This window comes from Enoplosus armatus, chromosome 4 (assembly GCF_043641665.1).
Source record: "Enoplosus armatus isolate fEnoArm2 chromosome 4, fEnoArm2.hap1, whole genome shotgun sequence".
Classification (NCBI taxonomy): Eukaryota; Metazoa; Chordata; class Actinopteri; order Centrarchiformes; family Enoplosidae; genus Enoplosus; species Enoplosus armatus.
This window is the reverse complement of record NC_092183.1, coordinates 8,607,828-8,635,416: the sequence shown is the minus strand read 5'-3', so window position 1 is coordinate 8,635,416 and position 27,589 is coordinate 8,607,828. Positions and strand designations below refer to the sequence as shown.

The 27,589-nt window shown below is 40.3% G+C and overlaps 1 protein-coding gene across 1 annotated transcript; it reads left to right on the top strand.

Annotated features, from left to right (window-relative positions):
• Positions 1–1,014: 1,014 nt before the first annotated feature.
• Positions 1,015–27,589, top strand: gpat2 (glycerol-3-phosphate acyltransferase 2, mitochondrial). Its single transcript, XM_070904973.1, has 22 exons — positions 1,015–1,086; positions 3,748–3,858; positions 4,210–4,280; positions 4,376–4,486; positions 4,900–5,022; positions 6,654–6,753; positions 9,022–9,155; positions 9,456–9,555; positions 11,647–11,826; positions 13,109–13,207; positions 14,315–14,397; positions 16,381–16,511; positions 16,670–16,740; positions 17,003–17,163; positions 17,322–17,425; positions 18,857–19,041; positions 19,713–19,790; positions 20,228–20,350; positions 23,297–23,417; positions 23,708–23,776; positions 24,149–24,204; positions 27,473–27,589. The coding sequence occupies exons 1-22, from the start codon at positions 1,015–1,017 to the stop codon at positions 27,587–27,589; spliced, it is 2,400 nt and encodes a 799-aa protein (XP_070761074.1).

The following is a 27,589-nucleotide window of genomic DNA, read 5'->3' as shown; positions in this document are numbered from 1 at the left end:
GGATGACAGCTGGCCACGTCTTCATCCCTTTGTAGTTGAAACAAAGCCTTACGTTAAACTGAGGGGAGGCTCTCTCAGGATGGTGGCTTTTATAGTGGCATAGCTCTCTCTTTGGAGAGTGCGCTCTGGCTCTTGATCTGTATTAAATCTACCTTAATTTCCGATGATTAGTCATTTGAGTTCAGACCAATGTTATCAATTAGGTAACCTATTTAAGCTTGATCGTATTGCATTGTGACCTATGTTGCCAACTCTCATTACTGGGTTTTCGAGTGGGCAAGGGACCAGCATCAGTTACATAAGAGCAGTTTTTCATTTGATGGCTATGTACCCTGCTTTTAATGATTTATAACCCTCTAGTGAGTGTCTGCCCCGCTCCACCTGCACGCTGCTTAGCAAAGACAGCCTCGAGTTCCTCTCAATCTCTAACCTCTTAATGGCAGTTCTGTCCTTGTTTTATTCCTACCTGCATACAGGAGTGAACACATAACTTTTAAACTAAAGTTTGACAGTCCAATAAGAGGAAACAATGGGAAACCAACACAAGGAAACCGGCAGCAAGAAGCTACTTTCCCTTAACTGAAAAGAATGAAGGAAAACTTAAGAATTTGAGAGAATTTGTGATTGTGGAGGAGAAGAAGTGCTGGTTAGATGGGTGAAATTGTAGCTATGGGCACAGGGTGCTGCCAACACTCCCCTGCCAAGGACCAGAGCACAAAATGAATTTTGTGTCACACTGAGATAGTGTGTGCGAGTAGATGTGTGTTTATTTTCTTAAACTGGAGAGATGAAGTTGCCTTCTCAAAGCAAGAAAATTCCCTCTGACAATTCACAAAATTGGTCTTGTATCGTAAAGCTCCTAAAAATGACTGCCCACTGACATTCACATGTGCTCACAAACAATCCTTATTACCCAACACAATGTGAGTTCTGTTTTAACATGACGCTGTATACTCTTTTCCCCCAATCTTGTCTTTGGTAGGTCTCTGGGTGGAAGTCTGCAGGGGGCTCACCATGGTGCAGGAGAAGAATGACGAGATAAACAAAGACCTCGTCCTTCCATCAATTCAACAGAATAGAACTGCTGTAAGAACACGACCTGCATGACTCTCTTCAAATTGCTCCATGTGCACTAATCTCAAACTCTTTGTTCCTCGCAATCACAAGAGAACATGCATGGCCCCATGTGTTTAACTCTGTTTGATGTTTAACAAATCACAGGATATGATGCAGCACTGAGTCATACTGATCCGTCAGTGAAATGAAGAGAGTTTTTAAAGGAATACTGACTTTTTTATATGCTTATTTGCTGTTAAATGAGAAGATCGATACCAGTCTCATGTCTGTGTGTTGAATATGCCTCTGGAGGCGATTAGCTTAGCTTGGCATAAAGACTGAAAGCAGGGGGAAATGGCTAACCTGGCTCTGTCCAGAGTTCAAAAGGCTGTGTTATATCATGTTTGTTTAATTTGTACACACAGAGAGTTGGGTGCTTTACTTTTACTATTTTTTTTTGACAAAAAACAGTTGATGCATGATGACTTCCCAGAGTCTTGTTGTCATCAGGAATGCTAGGCGGATGGATAACAAACTGTTATTTGTCTAGAAATATTATATAATATAATATAACAGTACATTTCTTCTCCTCAAGCCACAAATTGTCATTCTTCCATGGGGTTTTTATGTGTGTGTGTGTGTGTGTTCATGTCAGATAATTATTAATGTCTGATAATTATTTGTACTCCTTGTTGAGTTTCCAAACACCATAGCTTATGAATACAGTGTTTTGTGGCAGCTGAATGGCTCTGTTGTCAGACCTTCACTTTAGCACGTGAATACACCATCAGGAAGGATTCACAGATCACTCCATGATTTTAACACTATTAAAACTCTAAAATTAAGTTAAAGTAACTAACAAAAGCCAACATGGACGTGTGTTTCATTATGATGCATTAACTATGTTACTAAGTTTCAAGGCTCTGCAAGTTGACTTTGATAATGTACCAAAATTAAACCAATGGAAGGTAGGAAAAGCAGTGACAGTGGTATCAATCTTCTGATCTAACTCTGGTCAAGAAAGTGAATAAGCTTATTTCCCAAAAGGCCTATTCTATTCCTTTAACAGGTTATGATACTAAAACTTTGCCTTCACACTTGTATCATTGAGTGTTTCTATTTCTCCGTTCTTTGTTCACACCTAGTATGGTAATTGGAATTATTGATAGTTTGATCCGAGCTTTGTCATTACAGTAATCTTTTGTCTTTAAATCGACCTTTCCTTGGCAAGGCGCTGCTTCTGTTAGCTGCTCTGTTTTCTGGGATCCATCATCATCACTCAACCAGGAGAAAGTGTCATTGATTTTAGGAGAGATTCATTTGCTCATTCCGTCTAAGCGGGGTAATCAGTCTGAATCCTGACTAACACTTATTTTAAGGCACAGTAACAGCCCACACGCACACACTGCATGATAATTATGGGTAATGTTGCTGTTTGTTATTATAGGGTTAGGGTTAGGGTTAACTATAAAATATTTGTACAACTGACCAGCAATCTACTTGCTGCAGGAGATCTTAAGTCTGGCTGATTAGTATACAGTTCACAGTCTGGCCTGTGCTTCAGTGCATGAGCTGTTTATGCCTGATGTGCACTGATTGCCTGATACAGGGTCTCATATGGGCTCCGTATTAATATTTACTGCACTGCAAGTTATTGCATGCTCCCATGGATTCAGAGTTAACCCAATCACAGCAACACAGAAATCATAACAAACCCAAAATCAAATCAAGAGCAAAGAATCGAAGGATTTAAACTGGCTTTTTTTTTCTCTTTTGATTTACCAGTGCTGTTATATTTCTGAAGAGAAACGTAACTCTGACAGGAATGTGACATTTTATCGATACTGCCATTTTTAGTCAAGTTTCCATACACACAAAGAGACCAGGTTATTGGGAGAAATCAGGTTACTCAGGTAATCAGAGAACAAGTTTACATGCACTGTAATAACCTGGCTTCAGTAAATCCACGTATAAATGTGGTATAAATGTGGCAGGTCAGTATTCGATTTCTCCTCTGCCCCTGACCTTATTTTGAAATCTTACTTTTTATGTGTTGGCGGGTTAATGGTGCAGTAAGAGATCAAGTTCTATAGCTTTTCTTTACAACACAAATGTGTTTTAATTTTACAAAAACCCGGCTTAATTAGACTTTTAGATGCTACTGTGAGGTAGTTTTAGTGAATGTAATTATTCGGAATATAAGGATACATTGCTATGTGTAATGATCTGCTGTCATGGTGATTGTTTGTCAGTCTTTGTCTATCCGACATCTTTGACTTATCCTATCCAAAAGTAGAGAGAGCAAGTCCAGTCATCATGAATTACTATGTATACTCAGTTGCCAGTTTTTGCCCTAGTGCAGTCTAGCACAACAGTCCTGCAATAAATTATAACTTTCATAAAGGTTATAATGTTAAGTTTTTGTTCAGTTTTAAACTGTTCTAGAAAGGTGTTGATTTGGCTGTGTGGTCATATTGGAGGATGTAGCTTGTGGTAGTAAAACAATAAAAATAAAAACTTATAACCTTCATGAAGTTAGGATTTATTGCAGAACTGTTGTATTACTGCAACTGTTTTAGTTTTAGCTAGGTGTACCTAATAAATTGGCAACTGCATGTAGATTCAATAAGTGGATACTATTGCAATTCCTGTGTATGTGACACCATGTTTGTGTAATTCCTTCTCTTTCAGTTGTCATGGGAATTGAAGATCAAGAAAAAGGTGAAGACGGTGCCTCCCTGCCTGGGCAAGTTCAGACCAATTGTTGACCAGTGCTGCCACCAGTGCACCCCAGACAGTCTGGTGAGTGTGCAGCGTAGTTCTCCAAGTCTGGAGAAGGTCTGAGAGAGAAAGTAGAGGAAAGGAAAAAGGTTGAAAATTAGGCTAATAAAATGAGAGAGGTAGGCTGTATGTCGACACCATCCTACAAATTTCATTTATTTAATCTATTCCTGGAGGTTTGCTTCCAAATCCAAATTACAATGAAACCAACTACTTCACTTCAAAGATACTTAAGCTTGTTTAGTGAAATTATGTCCCCACTCAGATGGTGTCCTTCAGCTGCATGTGTCTTTTATACGATACATTGGATTTGTCCAACAGAGCTCATTCTGGGTTAAATCTGTCTGTGTGTCTTTTTCTGTCATGGCTTAGTGCAAAAAGCTTAGACAGAACTCTTCCCTTGGCTTCCACAACCTGCTGAGGGTCAACGAGATGCAAACCAGGTATTGATATTCAGGCAAACATACACAATGTTTCAGTCCCAACACATTCACCCATGCCCATTTTCTGCCTCTGCATTGTGTGTTTTCTATCGTAGGTATCGAGGCTGGTTGGTGCGTAGGGTGTGCTGCGCGCTGTTTGTGAGTGGGTGCAAGGTTTACGCGAGTCCTGTTAGCAAGAGACTGGAGAGAGTCTGTCAGAGCAACAGGTGAGGAGAAAGACAAAGAGGTGGAGAGATGCCAGAGGAGAGTAAATAAATGATAGGCAGAGATACAGAAAATGAAACGGGTCCTGCAGTTGTAGAGAGAGGGAAAGAGAGAGGAGGAGAGGCGATAAGAGACACAAACAAAGATACTGAAAATGGGGGCTGTGCAGAGTGAATGGCGAGAAATGGGATAACTTGGGATTGTCGTCACACTTTCCCTATCACTGTCACAGAGTCTTCAGTTTGTATTTGTTGTTTTCTCTCCTTCGGTGTAATTGAGTTTAACCTTTATGTAACCTCTTTACTCAGAGATGTTGTTGTTGTTGTCTTACTGGGAGGTGGGTGTTTGTCTGTGTGTAGCACAAAAGGGGCTTTGTGCCGTGCCAACCCTGCTGTCCTGTGACCATGTGTTTCAGGGTGAAGGAGGCGCTCACAGCAGAGCATAAAGCACCTGAGGGGGGAGACGGCCGAGGGCAGATCAACCGCCTCTCACCATTCCTCCCCCTCATTAACACCTGCATCTCCCCTGGTCTCTTAAGGTGTGTGTGTGTGTGTGTGTGTGTGTGTGTGTGTGTGTGTGTTTGTTTATGTGTGTGTGGGCAAAGGGTGAGGTTCAGAGATTGTTGTCTTTTGTTTATTTATTAATACAATACTTTTGTGTATTGATTTAAAGCAGCACTATGCAACCATTTCACTTAAATGTAACAAGAAATTAATAGGATATATTCTACATTAACAGTATGATTGATGCAAAAATAGAGATGCGATGAGCCACTAGTTGAAAGCTTTCTTTTAATGATTATTCCTCAGTCTTCCCCAAAATAGAAAAATAGTCTTTTTGGATAATATAATGATACTTATTTTAAGGTTTTTGTTGTGGCCAGCAGTTTAAATTATTGCAAATTGTTTTTTTCTCATAAATTTGGTGCTACTACTTAATGGATACGGCTTTTCATTGGATTTGTTGACAATAATTAAAGTATAGTATAGTAGCCATGCCCTAAAACATAAACTTGTGTTAACTGAGGTAATAAAGCAAGTGAGAAGTGAGGTAATTTTCTTGTGGACTTTCACACAATTGGACTTCTTTTTGCAGCCAGTGGTGTCGCCCCCTGCTGGCCATTAGAAAGAATGCAGGCAAAGCAGGAATCATATCTGTAGCAGATTCAGAAACAATTCGTAGTATAATTAGGGACGAAACAGCGCACCACGAATATGAAAATAACCTGATTCATCTTGATGATTTTTTGTTGCAATCTTTATTTTCTTATTGCTGATAGCGTGCAACAGAATTTGAGGCTCGGTTATTAGGTTTGTTTGTTTTTTTTAATCAAAATGCTCCTCCCTGTTTTTATGTACACAGGCGTGTATCTTTGTACTTCAAAGTACAAGATATTTTCTAATACGTTTTTTTGGTTCATATGAAATGGTTCATATGGTGTGCTACTAGACATGTAGGATGTTGTTCAGATTGCCAATGTTTTATATTTAACCACCTACTGACATTACCATCCATCAGTCAGTCATCGTGCTCTTCAAGATGACTGACAGTTGATGAAGCATAAATTTGTCCATGGGCAGTGGAGGACATGCAACACTTTTCAAACGCTCCTGGCAAAAAGATGCGTGCTGTATTTTAAATCGAAGTTGGGTGTTATGACTCTGTCAGGTCTCAGGAGCCTGTTCCTGTAGCCACAGACAGTATTAGATTTCTGAAAGTGTCTAGTGAAATGGAATGGAAACTTTTTTCCCCCCTGTCTTTCTTATTTTTTCTCCTCTCTTTCTCTCTCACTCTCCCTCATTTACAGCCTCGGTCTTCGTCTCTATCTACAGCTGTCACCCTCACACACACCCCCTTATCGCTTCCCGTTATGCTTTTTTTCGATGTCATCAGTTTCTTTTTTATTCTTATCCCTCTTCCCTTCACTTTATCTCACTCCCATCTATCTCATTTACATGTTGTCACACTTAACTCCATCTTCACTTTCTTTGCTGAAGCTCCCTGATTGACGTCATGTTATTGGCGGCTATTTCTTCTTAGCTTCACCACTATCTGTCCATTATTCCCTTGTGTCCCCCTCTCCTCCTTATCTCCAGTCATTAATTTTTTCTCCTCTTCTTTCTTCCTTCTTTCTATACATCTCTCCACCCACTATCCTCTCCTGACTAGATTCGTGGGCTGGTTGATGCTGAAGATGTTTGCTTCGGTATTTGGCAGCATTGAAGTTAACCTCAACCATCTGCCGGCTTTGCACAGAGCCTCACAAGAGGTGCAAGTATCCTAACTTTTTTATTCACAGATGATTAAATGTGCCCATAACCGCTGCCCCAAAGGGTGTCAACTCTTCCTGCAAAACATGGAAAGCACATGTTTGAACACAGATACTATGATGTTTTGGCTCCACACACATCCACACTCAGGATGTGAAACCAGTCTCAGCTATCTAATGAGATGCTACTGCCTTTTTACTCTGTAGATAAACAAAAATATAGAATAGAAGAATATTTTCAGTGAAGTAAAGTAAAAAATATTGAAATGTATTACTTTCGAGAGTCTGTCAAGAAATACCTGAAACTTTCAAGTTTCTCTTACTTGCCTTGTTATACTTAATTATTTTCAGTTTTTTACCAAAGTCTACACAACTGTAATTACACGGTTGACTAAATAGATACAAGTAGATAAGTCTGAGAATAAGTCTGAGTCAGGCTGCTGTTGCAGAGGTTCAAGATGGGCATGAATGAATTCAGTGAACCTTGCCTTTAGCTAAGATCTCACTGAAAATCAGTCAATTACATAAACCAAGACAAACCTACTACCACTGTGTCAGTATCGGTATCGGTCTGTAATCAGATACAATTCATCAGCCTACACTATCATGTAAATGCTTAACTAAACTTGGAACAACATGCCATAAAGAGAGATGTGTCACAAGTAACACAGGTGAGCAGCGCTGTCATCATGTCACCATGAAGCTCAAGGAAGAAAAAAGCAAAATAGCAGAGTGCAATTTATGCAATGGGAGTGTTTCAACGGGGTGGAAACTTGAACCCGATTAAACACTTGCACCTTTACATACAGTTCAACCTTAGAGGTTACATGTGAAAGAAACTTTAGAGCTTGCACTGTTTCGACCCTTAGATATGTATTTTTTTCAATGCAGCTAACTTGATATCAGGTGAAATAGTCTTGAGTTTCAGTTGTGAGTGCCTTGAGATGCCAATTTTACTGTACTGTCCATAACTGAGTCCTGTTGCGGGCTCTTTATTTCTTCTTTTAGGGGAATAAAGTTGTTTGTTTTTAGATTTGTTAGTTAGTTGTTTAAGAGAGGGGAAAAAGACGGTATTGGATTGGTATCGGCTCTCACACTCAAGCTTTCAGTATATGTATCAGAGATGAAAAAGTGGTGTTGAGCCATCCATAAAAACTACTAGGATGTTTTCTAGTGATGCTGATGGATTTCAATGGTTGTCAGCTGGTTGTTAGTGCATATTCAAGGTTTCTTACACCATGTGAATAGTGTCCTCTCATCTGAATGATTTTCCATTTGTCTAAATGCATTTTTGAAACTTAGAAATAGGTTGATCCAGTGTGTCTCAGTTTACCCTCAAATGTATGATATGATTTTCTATATTTTCACCTCGTAATCTCACATTTATTCCACACATAAATTAGTATAACGAGAGACTTAAAAAATGTTTTGTTGTCCAACTGCCTGTGGCACTCTCACCAAATAACAGTTTTATTTGCTGTGTGCTGATTACAGAAATAATAATAGATAAAAACGAATCCATATGACGTCATTGTGACTGCCAGTAATTGTCTTTTGAGTTGTTTGGGACAGGTCTGCCAGATAGATAAAAGATGAGAAAACAAAATTAAAAAAAGGAATAAACCTGTTTTCACCATGGCTTTAAAAGAACCGAGCAATACTCTGACTACTTGCCTGTCTTAATATTGCAGCACTTTTATTGCGAACCTTATTGCCTTTTTTACTGTAGTGATACTATCATATCCACGTACAATCATGTTTTATCTCTCTGCTTTGACTTCACTCGATATATATAATTGAGTTAGCGATAATAGCTCTTCATTTCTATGTCCATAATGAAAAAAAAATCTGCTCAAAAGATAAAGGGCCACATACAGAATAATAGAGCTGTTGTTGACCTTGGGGAAAAAAAAAACTCATTGTGTGCGGTCACCCTCTACAGCACATACAGTCACTTAAACATACTCCCCACATGCATGCTTAATCTTTGCCTGCATCTGTGTTAAGTATTAGAGTGTAAAAATTAGAAGATTTTCCAATTTTGTATCACTGCAGGTTTTAAATTATAAATGTATTCTCTTGACATTCCATTCTGCTGATACTATCTGAAGCTTGTGGGGCTTTATTATAATATTGATCGAATATAAGGCCACAGAAACACTCTCCTTATCCGTGCGCCACCTCTGCACAGTCCACTATTATTTGCCATAATGAAGGACGATGTGAAGAATCTTATTTATCTAAAGCTGAGTCTGTTCTGTAATTCAGGGATCTCTGCTGGTTTATGTGCATGTGCGTCAGAGCATCATGGACTGTGCTCTCATCCCTCTGGTGCTTTTCTGTCGTAACCTGAGAGTCCCATACACTGTTTGTCCTCTCCAGATTAACAGCTCCTTCCTAAGGTATTATCACACACACACATGCACACAAACCCACATAGACGCTGCCAGGCAGGTTGCACAGAGATAACAAGTATACAGTATATATTCTTGTATAGAGAACATACAGTATCTTCCCCCACAAATAATACAGACACCCTTTTTGCCCGAAATTAGTTGCTGAATGTATCACTTTTATTCACAGCATTATATTTAGGCCAGTCAATTAAATTTTAAACACAGTGCGAAGATGCATCATGGCTCCAAACTTCTTAAATGAAACTAGTTATGTCTGAGATACAGTATCCTCTATTTTCACTATAGATCACTCCTGCAGAAAGTAGGTGTGGTCCTCCTGCCACCTTCTGCACTGACTGAGCAGGAAGCTGAGATGGACAGTCTGTACTCACCTGTCATGACCGCCGTAAGTCTGACGTGTTTTGATGGTTTGGGGTTGAGATGAGGTAGGATGTGGTGATATACATGGTGATTGTAATTCTATGAGGTTTGAAGTAAGAACAGTGGTGAACACCTAAAAATATTTCAATTTCAATTTTGACCTGATGGTGGCGCTAAATTTAAAGTCATGGGGTTCAAAATTATTGCAATTCATCCTGAGGGGACCATGAATGTCTGCACCAATTTACATAGTAATCTATCCAATAGTTGTTGAGCTATGAGCTATCAGCTATGTCAACTTCATACTGGCACCAGATGAAAATGTCACTAACGGATCACTAAAGTCAGTACAGTACAATTCATCCTCTGGGGACCGTAAATATGTGCACCAAATGTCATGGCAACCCATCCCAATAGTTGCTAAAATATTTCAGTCTGGACCAAAGTCTTTGACCGACAAGCTACATTAAGCTAATGATGCCGTTAGCCTTGATTGGAGCTTATCGATAGTGATGCCCACTTCTTCACACCAACAACCACCCAAAGACAGACTTTCTGTTTCAAATTTGTATTCTCCACCCCCAATTAAAATGTACTTAAGTATCATCACTTAAGTACAGTAACTTCTGCACTTTTCAATGCTCATGGAAGGCCACAGAAGGTTTTCAACAACCCTTTTCTCAGAGTCACCAACCATATAAACACCCTCTCAAACCATTCCAGCCTGACAATCGGAGCTGTTCCTCATTAGCCGCGCGTGTGAACCTCAAAACAGCCTGTTTACTAGTAGATGGAAATGAGGCACTGGGCCATGAATCAGAAAACATGTTGCTAATGCATTTTGATGAAAAAAACCTTCAGAGACAGCAGGTAATTATATAAAATTGCAGGGTAAGCAAACGATACCTGTCCTTGTAATTTGGCTGTTTAGTACATGTGCATTCAGTTCAATTCATACTCACTCACATACGCACAATTTTCATTGCACTCCATGGTGGAGTGTTATCACAGTCAGCTCCTCAATCAGAATCACAACCTGTCTTTTCCCCCTCTCCCTCATTCCCAGCCCCATCCCACTCTCTATTCATTCTCAAAATTACCAAGGGGCTTGAGTTTTGCTACAGAGATTGCAGCTTTGGAGTTGGCTGGAGAGACAAAGCAATGAGGAGAGGGTGGAGAAACAAGAAGAATGGTGGTTAGTTTGATTGTGTGAGTCTGGCAGGTCTGAACAGGTTGTTTCTATTTTTATGTGAAGGTAATTTGTGTTTTTTTCCCCTTATTTTGGAGATTTATGTGGTCTATATTAATGGTTCCCTCCTCTCTCTCCTCTCTTACATCTATCACACTTTCCTCGAGTACCTTCTTTGTACTCTTTGCTGTGTCCCTGTTTACTTGAGTTTTATCAATGATCAACACCTGTTCATCGTTAATATCTTCCTGTCTTTGTATCTGGCAAGGGAGCTCTTTTGTGCTTTGTGTCAGTTTGCCTAAAGACATATTTCATTTGGAGGAGTTACTGGCTTTATTAAGATCAATATTGTGCCATACAGCTCAATAAAATGGCTCAGTCTGACATTAATCTACAAGACTACAGCTACAGTGGAACATAAACAGGTTGTTTATGAGTGACGCCGTGAGTACTTTGTCTTTTTTTCATTGACCATTTATGTGAGTAAGCATATTGGCTGTGCGTGAGAAAGCAGGCTTGTTTATTGGTTGTATTTCAATGTTAATAGACCTTTATTGTTTATTGAGTGTGGGTCTGCTTAGCTGCTGTTCAATGGTAATTGAATCTTCCTTGTCTGTAAGGGGAAAACAGTACTTGGGGCAGGGGAAGTATCTCTGAATGTCATGAAGTGTCCCCTACAGTCCATTTTTATTTCTGCTCTTTATCCCGCCTGCTTCCTGCATTTTGACTTCTCTTCCCTCAGCTGCCCTCCACACACTGTTTTCCTCTTTGTTTACCCTCCAAGGTCTAGTTTGCAAAATTGCTTATGTATATATTAAAAATGAATGGCAGACATTTTGTGTTAATTGTTCCCCTACTGCCAGGACTTTTCAGACCTTTGTCTCAGCCATCTTTCCCTCTCCCCCTTTCTCTTTCCTCCCTCCTCAGCTGGTACGTGAGCTGCTACATGAGGGCCAGGCGTTAAGTGTTGGTGTGTCAGCGGAGTCTGGCCAAGGTGGCCAGTGGCTGGCTCGCATCAGACAGCTCATCAAAGGGGGATCTGTCCCCGATGTCAGTCTGGTCCCTGTGGGCATCTCCTACGACTGTGTGCCCAAGACCAGCATACAGGTAGATGCGTATAAACACACACTTGCAAGTACGTACAAACAACACTTAATAAGAGCCGCCTGTAATGTCCTTAGGAGCAAGTGAACAGGTTTGGTTTAGAGCACAGGTTTTCAAACTGTGTGGTTTGCCTCCCCCGGGGCCACAGAGGAAGAGACGTGAGGCAAAGACAGGTGGAGCTGCAGCGGAGGCCGTGACACACAGTTCATGGAGGAAATTAAGGAACTTTAAAACCCTTAGGGCCAGATTGCTGCCATTTGCATCACAAATCATAATCATAACTCAGTCAAATCTGAACACACAGACATGATACACATATTTTCACACATATTTATTTATCCTGTGGATATAGTCAGAGATATAGTCAGTATCTCCGATGTCCATCGCTAATAAACTTCCATATATCTGCTTAGAAATCACAGATGAAAATATCCCCATAATAGCTTCACAACTAGCCTGAAAATCACCAGGTTTTTACATTTTCTTCAATATCAAAGACTGGGGGGCTCAAGTTGTAGCCTACAGCATAACTCACTGAATACATGGCAACATAATACTTCCTGTTTACATCCCCTAAAGCATTATGGGAACTGCAGTTCCAAAACTTAGAGCATGGTTATCCCTCAAATAGAAGTGAGACAGGGAATAACAGGAATTACATAATACATTAATATTATTATTTCATGCTGCACTATCAATAATTTCTGACCTAACTCAGAATATCGTGGTGGAGGGCGCAGTTGTCTCCTTTTTGTCTGAAGGGGTGCCCACAGTCGCAAACTTCTGGTTTAGACAAAAAAAACAAAATTGTCAGTAATGATCCAGTACAGCTACTGTATGAGAGTCTTGTTTCACAACTTTGCTCTCTAATTTCTCACTGGCCAGCGTTGGTTGATTATTTGAGGTTTGCGTTTAATTTTTTCAAAGCATCGGTGATTGCTATTAGTGTCCATTAGTCTTCCCTCTGTTATCTGCACTTTGAGACAATACTGGAGAGTGGGTGTTGCTTTCGGTTAATTTCCATAATAAGGTCCTCACCTCATCATTTTGTTCTGTCATTCATACACAGTGCACACACAGTACTGAACACACTACTACTTCTTCCTACTACTCACACACACACTCTCAGACTGGCTATGTATCTTGGAGCTCATCATAAATCCTGCTTATTAGTGGTGTTGCTGCTGTAATGTCCCTTCTAAGGCCAAGGCCTCATTATGATAGAATCGCTAACTCGCTGCATGTATTACTCCTATGAATGTGTGTGTTTTATATGTCCTCACAGGTTGGCTTAATCCCTGTGTTGCAGTGGCTGTGGTCTCTTCTCTGGAGGAGACCAGGAGGAAGTGTGAGGATCCACCTTGCTCAGCCATTTTCTCTCAAGGTGCACAGCAGAAAGAGCATATCATCACACACTTGCTTATCCTTTACAGAAGTGGTTCTCAACATTTTTTGTATGAAACCCATTTAAAATGAAGTAATGTCTACACGTGATACCTCATCACAGGTTATAGACTAGAAGTGTGGGCATGAGTTGTGAGCAGTGCAACCAGTGCAAGTGGTGTTTCCTTCCCTGATTGTTTCATTTTAATGATTTTTAGAGATCTTAAAAAGTAAAAGTATTCAGTATTACAAGTAAGTAAAAATAAAGCAACATATTTTTGTGTAACAGATTTTTCTTATCCTGTTATCATTCTATCATCATCTTGTAACCCCTCATATTAATCTTTCATATTAAGCCTTTTGTGGGGTTGCAGCCCCCAGATTCAAAACCTCCAGGTGAGGTTGGGCAGGCAAAGAATAAGCCTGGTCATAAATCACGCTGACCTTGGAAGTGGACTGACTAAATTAGCTTCTACCAATGTGTGTTGATTTTTTTTAATTTTAGGCCATATAAAAAAACGATAAAAAATTATAAAAGGGCATACTAAATTAGTTATATTAGTTGGTACACGTGTTCACAGTGTGATTGGCAGCAGCATGTTCAAGGCTATATGTATTTGAATGATTTATCCTATTGGCAGAGGCAGGATAGTTTGCATCGGGGCTCTAGTCACTCGTAGGCTGCATTTGGCCAGCAGGATAATCTCCATAAGTATGATTCAGAGTTTCAGGCATGGTTTGGGAGTTTGGCTTTGACGTCATTTGTTGTCATTGGCCAAAGTTAGCCTCCAAAATGATCATAAAGTCAAATCAGCTGCTCTCTAAACATATAAAAATTTTAACTTTAACCATTATACCCTTTATGAAGGTTGGAGTTATTGCAGGACTGTTGTATGTTAATTTTACCTAGGTGTACCTAATAAACTGGCAACTGAGTGGAGCTGAAGGTTATCATGTGGTGATAATAATGGAGGAATGGGCTGCAGCAATAAAAGCTGTAATTAAATGTTTTAATGCAAACTTTGTCTAATTTTCTTCACCAGAGCACCAATATTGAAAGACTTAAAGATGCTACTTTGCAGGTCTGCATATTTTTGTGTGTGTGTAGGAGATGTGTGACTCGGGGAGGTGCAGAGTAGATGAATGGCTCCCTCTACAGGACCTGTTGCTGCCTGTTATCCTCAACAACAGGTAATCAAACCACCTGTATACATAACTGTATGCACGAGTGAGTGTTTATACTGTATATGATCAAACCACAATGGGATTTGGATTTGGATTGTGTTTTATCTAACATCTGTGAAATTGGAAAGTTACTTTCTTGCAAACTTTGAAGATAAACTTTCCTCTAAACCTTGAATCTGGCACAGATACAATGCAAGTTCTGAGGAGAGTTTTCATCCTCTTAGACTCGGTCCAATTACCATCGACATTACAGAGTCTGCCAGTGAAAAAGATAACAGAAAGAAAATAACATCCTCACTCAGTCTCTGCTTGGCTTCTGACAAGCAAAGTGGCTTCTCCCTTCATATGTTTAATTCTTCTGTGAAAGCGGGATGCTGACGAAAAAAACAACGTGAGAAAGAAATGAAAGTAATAGATGAAAAGAGGTAGAGAGGGATAGTTAGATTGGCTTGTTATCAGCATGTGAGCAATTTTAGTTCTTTCTGCATGTCTACATCATTAACATGCCCCTGCACTAAACACTGTGTCTCTGCCATGCTTCCTCATTCTGTTTGTCAGTGGCTGCTCAAGTTTCAGCTTTTGAAGCCTCTTTTTTTTGTTCCCATGTATAAAAAATGCAGCGAATGTGAGGGCTGCCGTAATGAAAATTAAAAGCCCTCACATACAAACACTTATTTTACAGAGGACTCACAGTTTATTCATTCGTGTTTGAGATGAACGATGTCACTGTCTGTAGGACTTGTGTATTAGCAAAGCCAGATGTGACACGCTCTCCTTGATACACTACTACATATCTCTCTGTCTCATGCACAGCTAAGACGCATAAATAACACACTCATATCACTCTAGCATAGCCTCAGATAAGCAACTCATAAAATGTATGGCACACACCTCCACTTTAGAGTAATATAGCTGATATGTTATATGCTTGTATGCACATAAAGTACCTGAGTTATTTGCTACAGAGTTATTTTACCCACACACACGTTCCTTTTATTCTCAGAAATATTTTGTTAAGTCATCCACTGAACTCATAATGGTCATTAAGAGTTTACTGGAAATACAGCTATTCCTTCTTGTCCCTGGCCACAAATACTGTAATAAGATAGAATTGATAATTACCGAAAAATTCCATGTAATATAATGAAAAGAAGCTCTTCCATTTTTCCGTGGGAATAAATGATACTTAGACTGGCATTCACATGATTTGTTATGTAACTCCCTTGACAATGAATGCAATTTACTGCTAGACATTCTGAAGGCCAGTAGTTCAGCAACTGTGTTATCCTTCCTGTAATGCTTAAGATTTCAGTCCTTGTTGATTTTGCAACAACTGTGATTACTGTGGTATCAGCAAGTGTGGTTTAATACAGCAAACACTCCGTGAGCAGTTACTTTGTCAGACATACAACAGAAGAGCAACTAGTGTATCTGTTTACAGTGCAGCCAAACAAACTTTAGTTCTCATGCTGAGCACGGCGCGAGAGTCGTCCACACAACAGCAGACTTAGTAAAGCTGGTTACCTGGCCTGCAACTCTCCATCTAACACCTCACTGTGGCTGCTCCCTCTTGTTCCTTTACTCCCAGCAATATTTAAAACTGATACGCTGTCAGAGAAATGCTGAAAATGTCCATGTTTTGCTTTGTAGAAGCATTTTTGATCATGGTTAGCGCTAACCGCAGTGGCAAATACACTGCGTTTCTTGTGGCTTCTTAACAATAAAAGCCCATGTTTCGCCAGTGTAACGCTTTAAAAGATAAAGTTGCGCTGGATTACATGTTTCCAGTGAATCCCTTGAGGGTAATCACTGAATGTGAATACATTAAATGGATATTGCTGAAAAAATGCCGACCATGAATAGTTTCAAATATGGGGTTTGAATTCACAAAAAATACTTTAAGTATAAGTCAGTTGAGACGACCTAAAATAACATTTCTGTAAATTCATCCTGACATCCTTCTTCCCTCATCTCACCTTTTCTGTCAAGAACCGACAGTGTGTTTGGGCGGAGGGAGATGTCGTGGCTCCTGCCTTCTTCTCACTATGCATCTGAACTCAAAGAGCCAACTCCTTCAGAGACAGACCTCAGCATCGCCATCATCCTCCACCTAATCTTCTGTAGGTCCAGGATTATGTACCCCTGCTGAATCATAAATATATCTTTATAAGCTGTTGTTTTAATGGCATGCAAATTGTTCTGCAGTATCTCTGTACTGTGTGTGTGTGTGTGTGTGTGTGTGTGTGTGTGTGTGTGTGTGTGTGTGTTTTATTTCTAGCTGCAACCTCCTGCATGGCTGTGATGTCCACCAGTCTGGTGTCCAGCCTTTTGCTGTACAGACACCGCAAGGTAGATGCATCATCCCTGTGTTTGTGTGTTTGCTGAGCAATTTTCCACTTGGTGCTGTCATTGTTGAAATCCGCCCCTGCCCCTCTAAGGAACCAACAATACTCCAAGACGCTCATAAACAGAATTGGTTTTTGTGCTAGTTTATTAGCGTATGACAATGATTTTCTGAGTCATACCCACCAGTCTCTAACTAATGTCACCAGATGGTTAATGCTCACATCTGAATTTGGAACAAAATGTTCTCCATCGTTCTCCTCTGCAGGGTGTGAGTGCGTCTCTCCTGTGTCGTGATGTGGCCTGGCTCACGGAGGAACTATTGTTCAGGAACAAAGATGTCGGTTTTGGAGGAAGTTTAGTGGAGGTTGCCCATTATTCCCTCTCTCTGCTCTCCCCTCACCTCATCATAGCTGCAGCGCCGTCTAGGTTGGTATTCTGTCTGTCAAAAGAAAAAACAAAGAACACTGATAAGCTCTATACAGCAAAACTCTGTTGCTTATCAAAAATCCAATTTCCCTTTGAGTGAAACCTCTATCTCCATTACTGCCCTTTCCTTCTTTTGGTTCATGTCTCCTTCCTTCTAGGAAAGACCCTTTTATTGCGCCGCGTCCATCTCTTGCTGCCACACTTCACCTCACCCTCCAGGCCCAGATTGTCACACACACCTTTATTTTGGAGGCTGTCGGTGGTGAGTGACTTTGCATGCATGTATCTTGTGTAGCTGACAAAAATGTTCCTGTAACATTTAAGCCTAAATATCATCTCGAGACCCTGTCTTCTACAGACACCTTATTTTTCGTGGGAGGCTTTGGCTGTGGCTCTGAATGTTGGCATGTCGGACATTTTTGGTCATTTTTGGACATTTTTAAAGTTTAAGTACTTAATATTCTGAATGAAAAGGGCATATCAAGCTTTGAGCAGTGTCAGAGTACTGTACCTGCATCAGAAGATCTTTTCCCACTAAACATGCAAAAACAAACAAGTGATGTGAGGACAGGTCATCAGTGGCAGTACAGTTCTTCAGCTGGTTTCAACTGTTTCTTTTGTCAGTTCTTGTATGTTATTGTGTCAAGACAATTAATCTAGTGCTGCCCCTGCAACAAGTGAGTCAACACAGCAACCAGCATATCTGTGTTTTCATATACAAAACCATGCTCCCTGTGTTACCAAGATATACATAACATCACTTGCTTGAACTTAGTTTAAGACTGGTCTTAAGGGGTAATTCTGGTATTTTTAAACCTGGGCCCCATTTTTACAATTTTGGGGTCTAAAAAACGGCCTACAATGTAATCCTTGGGGGCAATTGCACCCTGTCAAAAGTAATTCCCCTAAAAGTGCTTGTTGTTGGTCACTATTAGTCATTTAGACCCCAACATCTGTAAAAATGGAGCCCAGGTTTAAAAATACTGGAATTACCCTTTAAATGTGTGATGTTTTGTTTCTAGATATCATGCTAACAGGCAGACTGGAGTGAAGCCATAGATACTGCAGCCCCATTTTAGCATTGTTGTTGGAGGTAAAAATAATGTAGTGTTTTGAAGTACAGGAAACTACTTCGCCTGCATGATTCATTATTCCTGCATGACTTGTTTGGTTGTATAGGAAGTGATGCTGGTGGGCAGTGGGCTGAAAGCCTCCGTGTAGTTGATGTGACTGCTAACCTCCAGTGGTGAAAATAGATTTAAGTCAGCTAAATGTAGTTGCGTAATATTGTAGCAAATCTATGGACCATATGATAAATACTAATTTAAGGACACTTAAACTTAAAATCTCCACCAGCCTCCATAATGGTCTCAGTGTTTCCAGGTTCGATATTTGTGACAAAATGAGACATGAACAATCTGGATGTCAAGAGTTTCCCACCAGCACATGAAAGCAGGATAATAGGGATAAAAAGAATAAATAAACAGATAACGCTTGTGTAAATGGCGGAAATCCTAGATCCTACTTATCAGCAAAATCTCATCAACTGATCCATCAGCCAAAGTCCAGCGTCCAACATGATGCAGACCAAAACCTGCTTACACTGGATAATACCAAACACCAGTTTTCTCACCATGTGTAGGCGCGTGAAGAACAACATCAAATGATCAAATGTTTGTGTTTTTGTTCTTAGCGTGTGCGGTGTCAGCTATGCTGTGCGAGGTGGCCGGCAGTGGCGTCAGCAACAGGGTGAGGAGTGACGGCGTGGACGGAGAGGAGGTCAAAGTTGACATGGAGTTTGACGTGGTGCTCTGCCAGTCTGAGCTGACTGAGAGAGCCCTGCAGCTCTGCCATCTCCTGCCTCCGGGCTTCATGCCAGTGAGTTTGAATTCATATCACACACACACACACACACACACACACACACACACACACACACGCACCCAGTGTGTCTCATTCAATGGATGTTTAATGGAGCTGAACAGCCATTCATCCTGCTCTGCTGCCTCTATCTCTGGCAGAGAGGTTTCAAATTGTGAGTGTGGCTGTGTATCTGTGTGTGTTTGTGTGTGGCTGTACGTGCTCCATCAGACTGACTTTAAGGGCTCCGAATGGGAGCCAGAAATACTATTCCTTTTTCTGTTTGCCCACCTTTCATTTCGGCAGCTGCTCTTTCTTGTCTCTTCTGCTTGCAGCTATGTTTCTCCCCCCATTCCTCACAGAAAAATATGGCTCTGCTCTCATCCTCCTGCTGGCCATCTTTCATTCTCGTCCTCTGATCTCTGCTACATCTCTACTATACACTTTATGCTCTCTGTCAGCTGTCCTCTTAGATGTGTGATGGGCTGAAGCTGTTTGTACCTCTAAACTAGCTTTACAATCGAGCTTACTCATTCTCTCTCTCTCTCTCTCTCTCTCTCTCTCTCTCTCTCTCTCTCCCTCATTCAATGTAATTCAATTCAGTTCAGATGGTTTTATTGGCATGAACGTTTCAAAAATAAAATTGCCAATCTCTCTCCCTCTCTCTCTTGCTCTCTCTCCCTCTCCAGCCCTGTCAGTCGCCCCAGAGTTTCGCCCTGGATGCAGTTGATAGTCTGGTACGCTGTGGCATCCTGATCATGGAAGAAGTAAGATAAATGTACACATTTCAAAAAAGTTTTTCTCTAAAACGCTACATCATCGAATGATGCACTGTTTTGAAAAACATGTTGCCGCAAGTTTGTTTCATTAATCAAAAATCTAAAGGATCTGGTCAGCATTTTATTTGAATAACCCTTCATACAGTATTTTTTTATTTGTTTGAATCATATGCATTTCCATTATTTTATTTTCTAGGGATTATTTTTATGATTAATAATAGGGAGTTGGGCATCAGAAGCTCACTGCCGGCACTTCTTCGCAAGCAGGAGAATTCAGCTTTCTCGGTCAATATAGCACACACTGGGGAATTTCCCTTGAGGACTCAAACACTCATACTTTAAGACTGATTTTAAGTCAGTCGCACATGGCAGAAAGAGTTATAGTCTGACTTTCTTACGTCTGTTCTACCCTCCATCCTATGTAGATTCCCAGGGACGTCCCCATCTGTGATTTCTGGAAGAAGGAGGGTGTTCTGACCTGGACCACCACTGACGACCCTTATCACAGCGACTCTGACTGTGAGGGGCAGGACCTGCGTTCCTACAAGGTACACAAGAGGACTGCTGGGCCCCTCTGGCTTCTTCACATGCTTTAGAGAAGCATCATAAGTTATATGAAGGGAAAAATGTTCCGTGCTGGCTCGACCTACAAAAGATGGCACCCTAGGTGACTGCCTACAGGGCACGTACATTATACCAGAAACACCACATGAAAAAGAACTTTGAAGTAACTAAATCTCCATTACAAAAGCAGCCACACAGTTGAGTCACATAACTTGAATGCCAATTAGCAGTATGTGTTAAAGCTTTAAAAGAACTGTCATGACTGTTATATGTGATTCTTCAAAGCAACGCAAGGCAGCTAACCAACCCCCAAAGGGACCAAACAGCCAGTGCTCAAAGTGCAGGTGCATTGGTCCCAAGAGTCGTGACAGTACGTGTACTGGTGGATTACAGCCATGTGTAAAGTGTAGCCTATACTACCTACCCTTACTGAACTGAGGTTGGATGTGCACATTATCTTCTTCCTTGCTTAGTTATCCCAACTAAGCCATTGTTTGACACCCTGTTTTTATCAGAAAATTTAAGGAACACTGTAACTAGCTACAGAAAACTGTACAGAATACATCCAAATAAGTTCTTGCCGCAAGCAAGTTCACTTACTAGTCCAGTAAAACCACTGCCACCTCCACACTGGTATAAAATCCTCTCTCTGACTTGTCCACTGAGGGAGAGCCTCACCAATGTTTATACAGCTTTACTTTTTTCAACTCTAATCTTTCTAAACTTTCTCCATCCAATGCACTCACTCTTCTTCTCCTGACGCCTCTGCTCTGCTGCCCTGAGCTCAGATGCTGAACAGGGACAGCAAACACCTCCATATACAACCAATGGAAAATATTCCCTTAGCTATCCCCTTACCTCCTCCTCTACTGCCTGTTATCGGTTAAGCTGGTTGAATTCACTTCAGGTGGTCTCACAGCAGGCTTGGCAAGTTGAAGAAGACTGGTCTTGTGTAGGCTCAAAGTTTAGAGATTTATGCCCAAACAACTGAACTTTAAAAGCTTCATTTTGTTCACTGACATGTAGAACTTTAGTTTTTCCAAAGGCATTTACATGTTTTATTTATTGATATTGCTCAGCTATGTAAGCTCTGAAACAAAGTATTCCCTCACATAGCAACGATGTACATGGTTGTATACATACACAAAATGTATTAATTTATGACCTGCAGCTTAAAAATAAACAGTTTTTTTGAACAGTTGAAAAGTGCTCTCTATCGGACAAGTGAGGTAATGTAGTGTTTCTTTACTACATCAAACATTTCTTTGACATCTGTCATTTCTTGTTACTTATCTCCAACATATACACTGGTACAGATCCATCTGATGAGCTGATATTGGCCGATATATTAGTGTTTATATCTTTACTTGCTACCATATTCTTTCTGAGTCACTTTCTGCTTATTTGGCTTTTTAGATATTATGCTGAGAGTGCGTTTCATCCTCTTGCTCATTCCGTCTATTAGTATTTATTTTGCCAAGCAGCCTCTCTGACCTTGTTCATAGTTCCTGATTTGCCCTTTTTTGTTATAATGTGTTTTTACTCTTCATACAACTCAGCTAATGACTGTTGTACAGACTGCTGTCTCTCTCTTTCCTCTCTGCCATGTTGATTTTAAATCTAAGTGCTGCACATTCACGTAATGATTGTTTTAACGCAGATTGAATTAGCCTCATTGACTAAATGGCGACTGCTCATTGAAAAGTTGGATGAGCTCCATTTACAATGTCACGCTGAATGAAACATTACTTTGTTATGAAGTCTTGATTTGTGTTTTTAAGAACATTTTGTGAAATAGTTTGTGCACAAAACAAGGCGGCAATGACAAAAACAAAATGATCTGATAAGTTTCCTACACTAGGATGAGTTCGCATTTATAGATAGCAGAAGAATAAAGCCATGATACTATATCTGCTGCAGCCTGTTCAGTATGCTGTACTGGTATGAGCATCCATCCCTTGAGAGACTTAACATTTCATGTTGGTTTAGTGTGGCTCTGTAATAATCAAGGAATACAAGGCAATGTTACAAGACCAGCTGCACTCTACAATACAAAACTCTGCTCCCACATATTTCCATATTACATGATTATAGTGGCCCCATACACACTCTTAAACTATTTATGAAGTGCTTTTATGAACCCATAGTTTTATGGCCTCCCTCATTTACCAGATGTAACATTAACATTCAGTATTTATGGTAAATGTTTCAATACATGAATGCAGAGCAGAAGTAGATTTCCAGCTTCTGAATCCCTCAAACTGATAAAGGGTTTCTTTATGGAAGAGTTGTCCAGTACACACTATATGGCCAAAAGTATGTGGGCACCCCTTTCCACATACTTTCATGTACTTCCAGTAAGGGAAATCTTAATTTTACAGCTTTTTGTCCATAAATAAAACCATTTTCTGAGGTTGGTGTGGAAGAACTTGACTGGCCGGCCCAGAGACCTGACCTCGACCTCACCCAACACCTTTATGGAGGAATTTGACCTCTGAGCCGGCCTTGTTACCCAACATCAGTACCTGACCTCACTAACGCTCTTGGAGCTGAATTGGGCTATGGTGACTGAGAGACTGCTGTACATTATTAGTATATTTTATGTCTTTGACTAATAGGTTTATAGGTGTAAGTCTACATGAACATAAAAACATGAATGTTTTACCGCTTGAAACCAAATACAAAACCTACTTCACTTTTGACTCTGGGACACCCACACAAAAGTATGCTGCTCTAGCAAGTGGTACTTTTATAATACTGTGCCTCCGTATCTTGCAGCTGTATTACTTTCTGGGGCCGACAGGCCAACTGACTTCTCACTATGTGCTCATTGTAGCGGAAAATGCTCTTTCATTCCTGTCCCCCCGCTCCTCCTCATCCTCATTTTGTCATTTCTGACCACTCCTGCTTCGTTCTCTGTACTTTTGTAGATAAGCCAGCCAAGTCAGTGTCCAGAGATGCTCTTCTTCCTCTGCAGTATGCTAGCTGGTCATCTGAGGGCGCTCTGCTGGACGACCACCGGACTGAACCTGCTACTCACACCTCTGCCAGGTATGTGTACTATATGTTTTAGGGACAGCATTCATCTTTGATTGGTGTTGGGGATCACTCATGTATTTAGTTAAAGCTAATACTTAAAGCATTCGTGTCACATGAAGTCAAAATAAATGCTAATGATGTTCCTCATGTCTCTGATATTTATGTTTCACCCTGAGTCATTTGCAGTGGCCACCAGTCATAAATATACAGTATTATACCATAAAATCTCCATATAGTATCTCAGTCCTCACTTTGCTTTGAGTGGAATGATTGGCCCAATTTTCATGTCTGTCCTGCTGCAGAGGCAGAGTTTGTGGCTCGGACACACTCCCATCTGTGTGACACAGCAAATACGAAGAAACAGCACTACGGTGAGCTCAACCTGACATCCCCCTCTCCCAAAAACACACACACTCACACACAAAGGTGTTCCATTTCTTTGTGTCATAACTTCAAAAGCTTGTCACCTCGCCTTTTCCCACTGATTCAGCGTGTGTTGTAACAAGCCAGCAGAGACCAGAGAAGAAACACAGAGCAGCTCCTCCACTCACATCATCTTCTTCTTAAAAAAACCATATAAGACAATCAGAAACTACCCATGACACCCTTCAATAATACACAGTATAAAATTTCCATCTATCCCACTGGTAATGGCTTTGTTCTGTTATCCCGACCTGGTTTTTCTATATTGGATATCTGTCTGTTCTTTTGATTCATGTGTGCCTTTGTGCCGTATCTCACAGAGAGCTGCTCAGAGGAGGCTGCACACACTGCAGTTAGAACACTAATAGACCTGGGGGTGAGTGACAGCCTTTATGTGTGTGTGTGTGTGTGTGTGTGTGTGTGTGTTCCTAAATTTGTCTGTCTGCGGAGAATTACAGCTCGACTCAGGACTGAAAGTTTAGGTGCAGTCCAACTCCCAAAAAGTTTCAGTTTTAACATTAATCTGCTCCCAGGTGAGACTGAATCCAACCCAAATCCCCAAATCGCAAATAAACGGTCAATTGCTGGCAGCGCTTTTTAACAAAATTCCTGAGTCTCGAGCTTAGCATGAGCAGGAACACAGCCTGATTTTGATGCAACAAGAGAGAAACTGGGCCCAACTCGAGCCAGCCATATCCAATTATGTTTGAGGCAGAAATGTCAATCTTTGAAGAGAATTCACTGGGCCAAGGACAAAGCGATTTAAAATTAGAAATTGGAAAAGTGTAGTACAGGCAACATTTCGTCTTGGTTTCTTAACCATGCAGAAGTGATTTACATTTCACATTTTGGTCTTTTAAAAAGAAGAATTACTGGTGTCCTATGGACCTACAATCCTGTTATTGTTGTCTGTGTCGACGTTTTATTTTAGCACACGTTTAATGGCTGCGTAGGATCACAGAGACACCTCTAATAACATGGCAGGGATCCGTGGTGTACTTTTTTTTGAACAATTTTGATGTACATGTACTTTACTTTAGTACTTCCATTTTCTGCTAGATTATACTCTGAGCAGAGCAGCAGCTTCAGTGCTGCGTCTCTACAGAGGATGCGTTCAGGCACAGTATTGAGTGTAGGTCACCCGTATTTTGGCAGTGCTTCAGAGCCCAACACACGATCAGTGTAGTTATGAGCATAAAACAGAAGAAAATAGACTTGAAGCGTAAAAATACACTTTGGGTCATTTTAACAAGCGTATTGTGCTATTGAAAAGCAAGGCATTGAGCGGCCTGTGTGGACAGCTGTATTGATCAAAGTAGAAGCCTCATTCCCCCTCTCTCTTTTTCTCTCTCAACCCAACCGATCGAGGCAGATGACCGCCCACCCAGAGCCTGGTTCTGCTCAAGGTTTCAGCCTGTTTTTAAGTTTTTTTTCTTGCGCTGCAGAGTGCTTGCTCATGGTGGGAACTGTTGGGTCTCTGTAAATAATATTATAAAGAGTATGGTCTAAACCTGCTCTGTATGAAAGGTGCCCCGAGATAACCTCTGTTATAACGATAAAGCGTTTTCTGATCTTCAATCTGACGTGCATGAGACAGACAACTGAAAATGCAACACAACATTGCACTCATACATACATATTGGACTACTACATTTATTTGATAGATAGGTACTAGTGAGTTTACTGATAATGAATTTACTCACGAAATATATGACCAGCATGTAAACTATGATTTTATTATAGATTAAACTATCCAGCAGATTTGAGAGATATAACGTGCTAATAAGTGAGCTTTTGCGGTGCTGGAAGGCACCTTTAGTCAGAGCCAGGCTAGCTGTTTTCCCCCCATTTCCAGTCTTTATGCTAAGCTAAGCTAAAGGTCTACTGACTGTAATGTCATATTTACCGCACAGACATGAGAGTGGTATCGATCTTCTCGTTTAACTCTCAGCAAGTGTATTTCCCAAAATATTGAACTGTTCTTTTATAATACTAGTTATGATAAAACGAATAATAATGCAATGTAAGATTAAGATTTTGAATGCAGGAAAAATGTTTGTAAGGTGACTTATTTATTTATTTTATTTTTTCACTTTATAGATGTTGAAATCATCAATAAAATCTAAACATATAAAACCAACAGATGAACATGTAAACAGACAAACCTAAAAAACAAAATGATATATAAACAAAAAGGAAATTTAAAAAACAGTGGTTTTGTTCGGGAGTTACATGTTCAGTAGTCTATCCATTCTCAGTTTCTGTAGTCTTCATAGCTGTTTTGGGTCCTGAACAGTGTCCATTTCTTCCGTTTTTCTTCCATCTGTGTTTCTTGCAATCTCAGACGATTTGTCAGTTTTTCCATTATGTAGATTTCCTCTATTATCTCCATCTATTGTTCCTGAGTAGGGGGATCCTATTTACCCCATTTCCTTGTGATAGCTTTTTTACTAGCTATTAACAATATTCTGACCAGATATACCTTATTCGTGCATTTTCTTGTGACTTATCTTTGAGGATTCCTCAGTGACATATTTCTGTTTCTTCCTGTGGCTTGTGAGGTGACCTGACATGAAAACGCTCCACTCAGGCACAATGAACCGAGGATTAAACAGAAACTTTGATGGGACCAGATAAAGGCTTCATGTTTATTGTGAAGGATTATCGGGCTGCGGCAATTTTCAAGTCTGTGGATGTTGTTTTTCATACAGTGCAAGAAGGAAGGCAGCTCATGGTTTGTCTTGCAGATAGGAATATGAGCGTCTGTTATTTCCATATCTCCATCTGCACTGACGCTGCAAACAACAGCAAGGAATAATAAAAAGGAGAAGGGCAACCTTGCCAATTGGCACCAACTTAAAATCAAAAAACTGAAGAGAAACACCCGTATTATATTCAGAAAAAGGGAGAAAACAGCAGCTCACTCATAACTCTGATGCAGTCTTTTTATCCATAACTATATAAATCAACATTTGGGCACAAATTCACTGCTCTCACAGTTTACCACTCAGCCTTTCAACTCAATAAAGTAGACAGTGTCTGCGCCCATCAGTCTCCTCTATCAGTCTGTGTGTTGGGAATCGCTGCCTTTAAAAATAGAGCATCGTTGACCTATATATCTGCAAAGATCTCATGAGGCAATTATTAACTTTCTTATCAAGGTTATCAGTCAGACAGGCTCGTTATTATGCTTGTCTTTAGGATTTGACAGCTAATTTCCACTTCCTGATGTCAAGACGACGTGACTTTTAAGATCTACAGGTCAAATCAAAGGAAACGTGCTTCCAGTGTTTATGCAACTATAAAACAAAAGGAAGGACAACACAGTCTGAAGTTCGGCTCTCTCATTTCGCCTCATTATTTCAGGCCTTGCAGACTGAATAAGGTGGTTCAGTTATTTATTTAACATCTTTAGCTTTGTTTTTCTTTTTCATGGTCTTTTTTTTTTCAAGTGTTCTTGTTTTGAAAGGTCTTGTTTTTATCTCTGTTATTACTTCTGAGTTTTTTTATTTGGCCTTGTGCAAAAAAGCACACCACTATAGATAAGAGAAGCTCCAAGCTCACAATGTTCAAATTAAGGTTACTGAATAAAAAGCATTGTGGCTGCGAGTGTCCTGAAAGTGCTGTGTTTATGTTCACTTCAGGTCCTTTCGGAGGAGCGTCAGAAAGGAGGCGTCTTCCTGGGCGTCAGTTCTTTGTTCCAGTTGTCAGAAAACAGGCAGAAACTGCACCGCTTCATTTCACAGTACCTCTACAATTAA

Bases quoted from the DNA above. Each gene is read 5' to 3' on its own strand.
- gpat2 (XM_070904973.1), top strand. From the start codon at position 1,015: ATGGTGCAGGAGAAGAATGACGAGATAAACAAAGACCTCGTCCTTCCA. The intron at 3,859-4,209 runs GTGAGTGTGCAG...GTCATGGCTTAG, and splicing joins AGTGCACCCCAGACAGTCTG to TGCAAAAAGCTTAGACAGAA. The intron at 9,156-9,455 runs GTATTATCACAC...TTTTCACTATAG, and splicing joins ATTAACAGCTCCTTCCTAAG to ATCACTCCTGCAGAAAGTAG.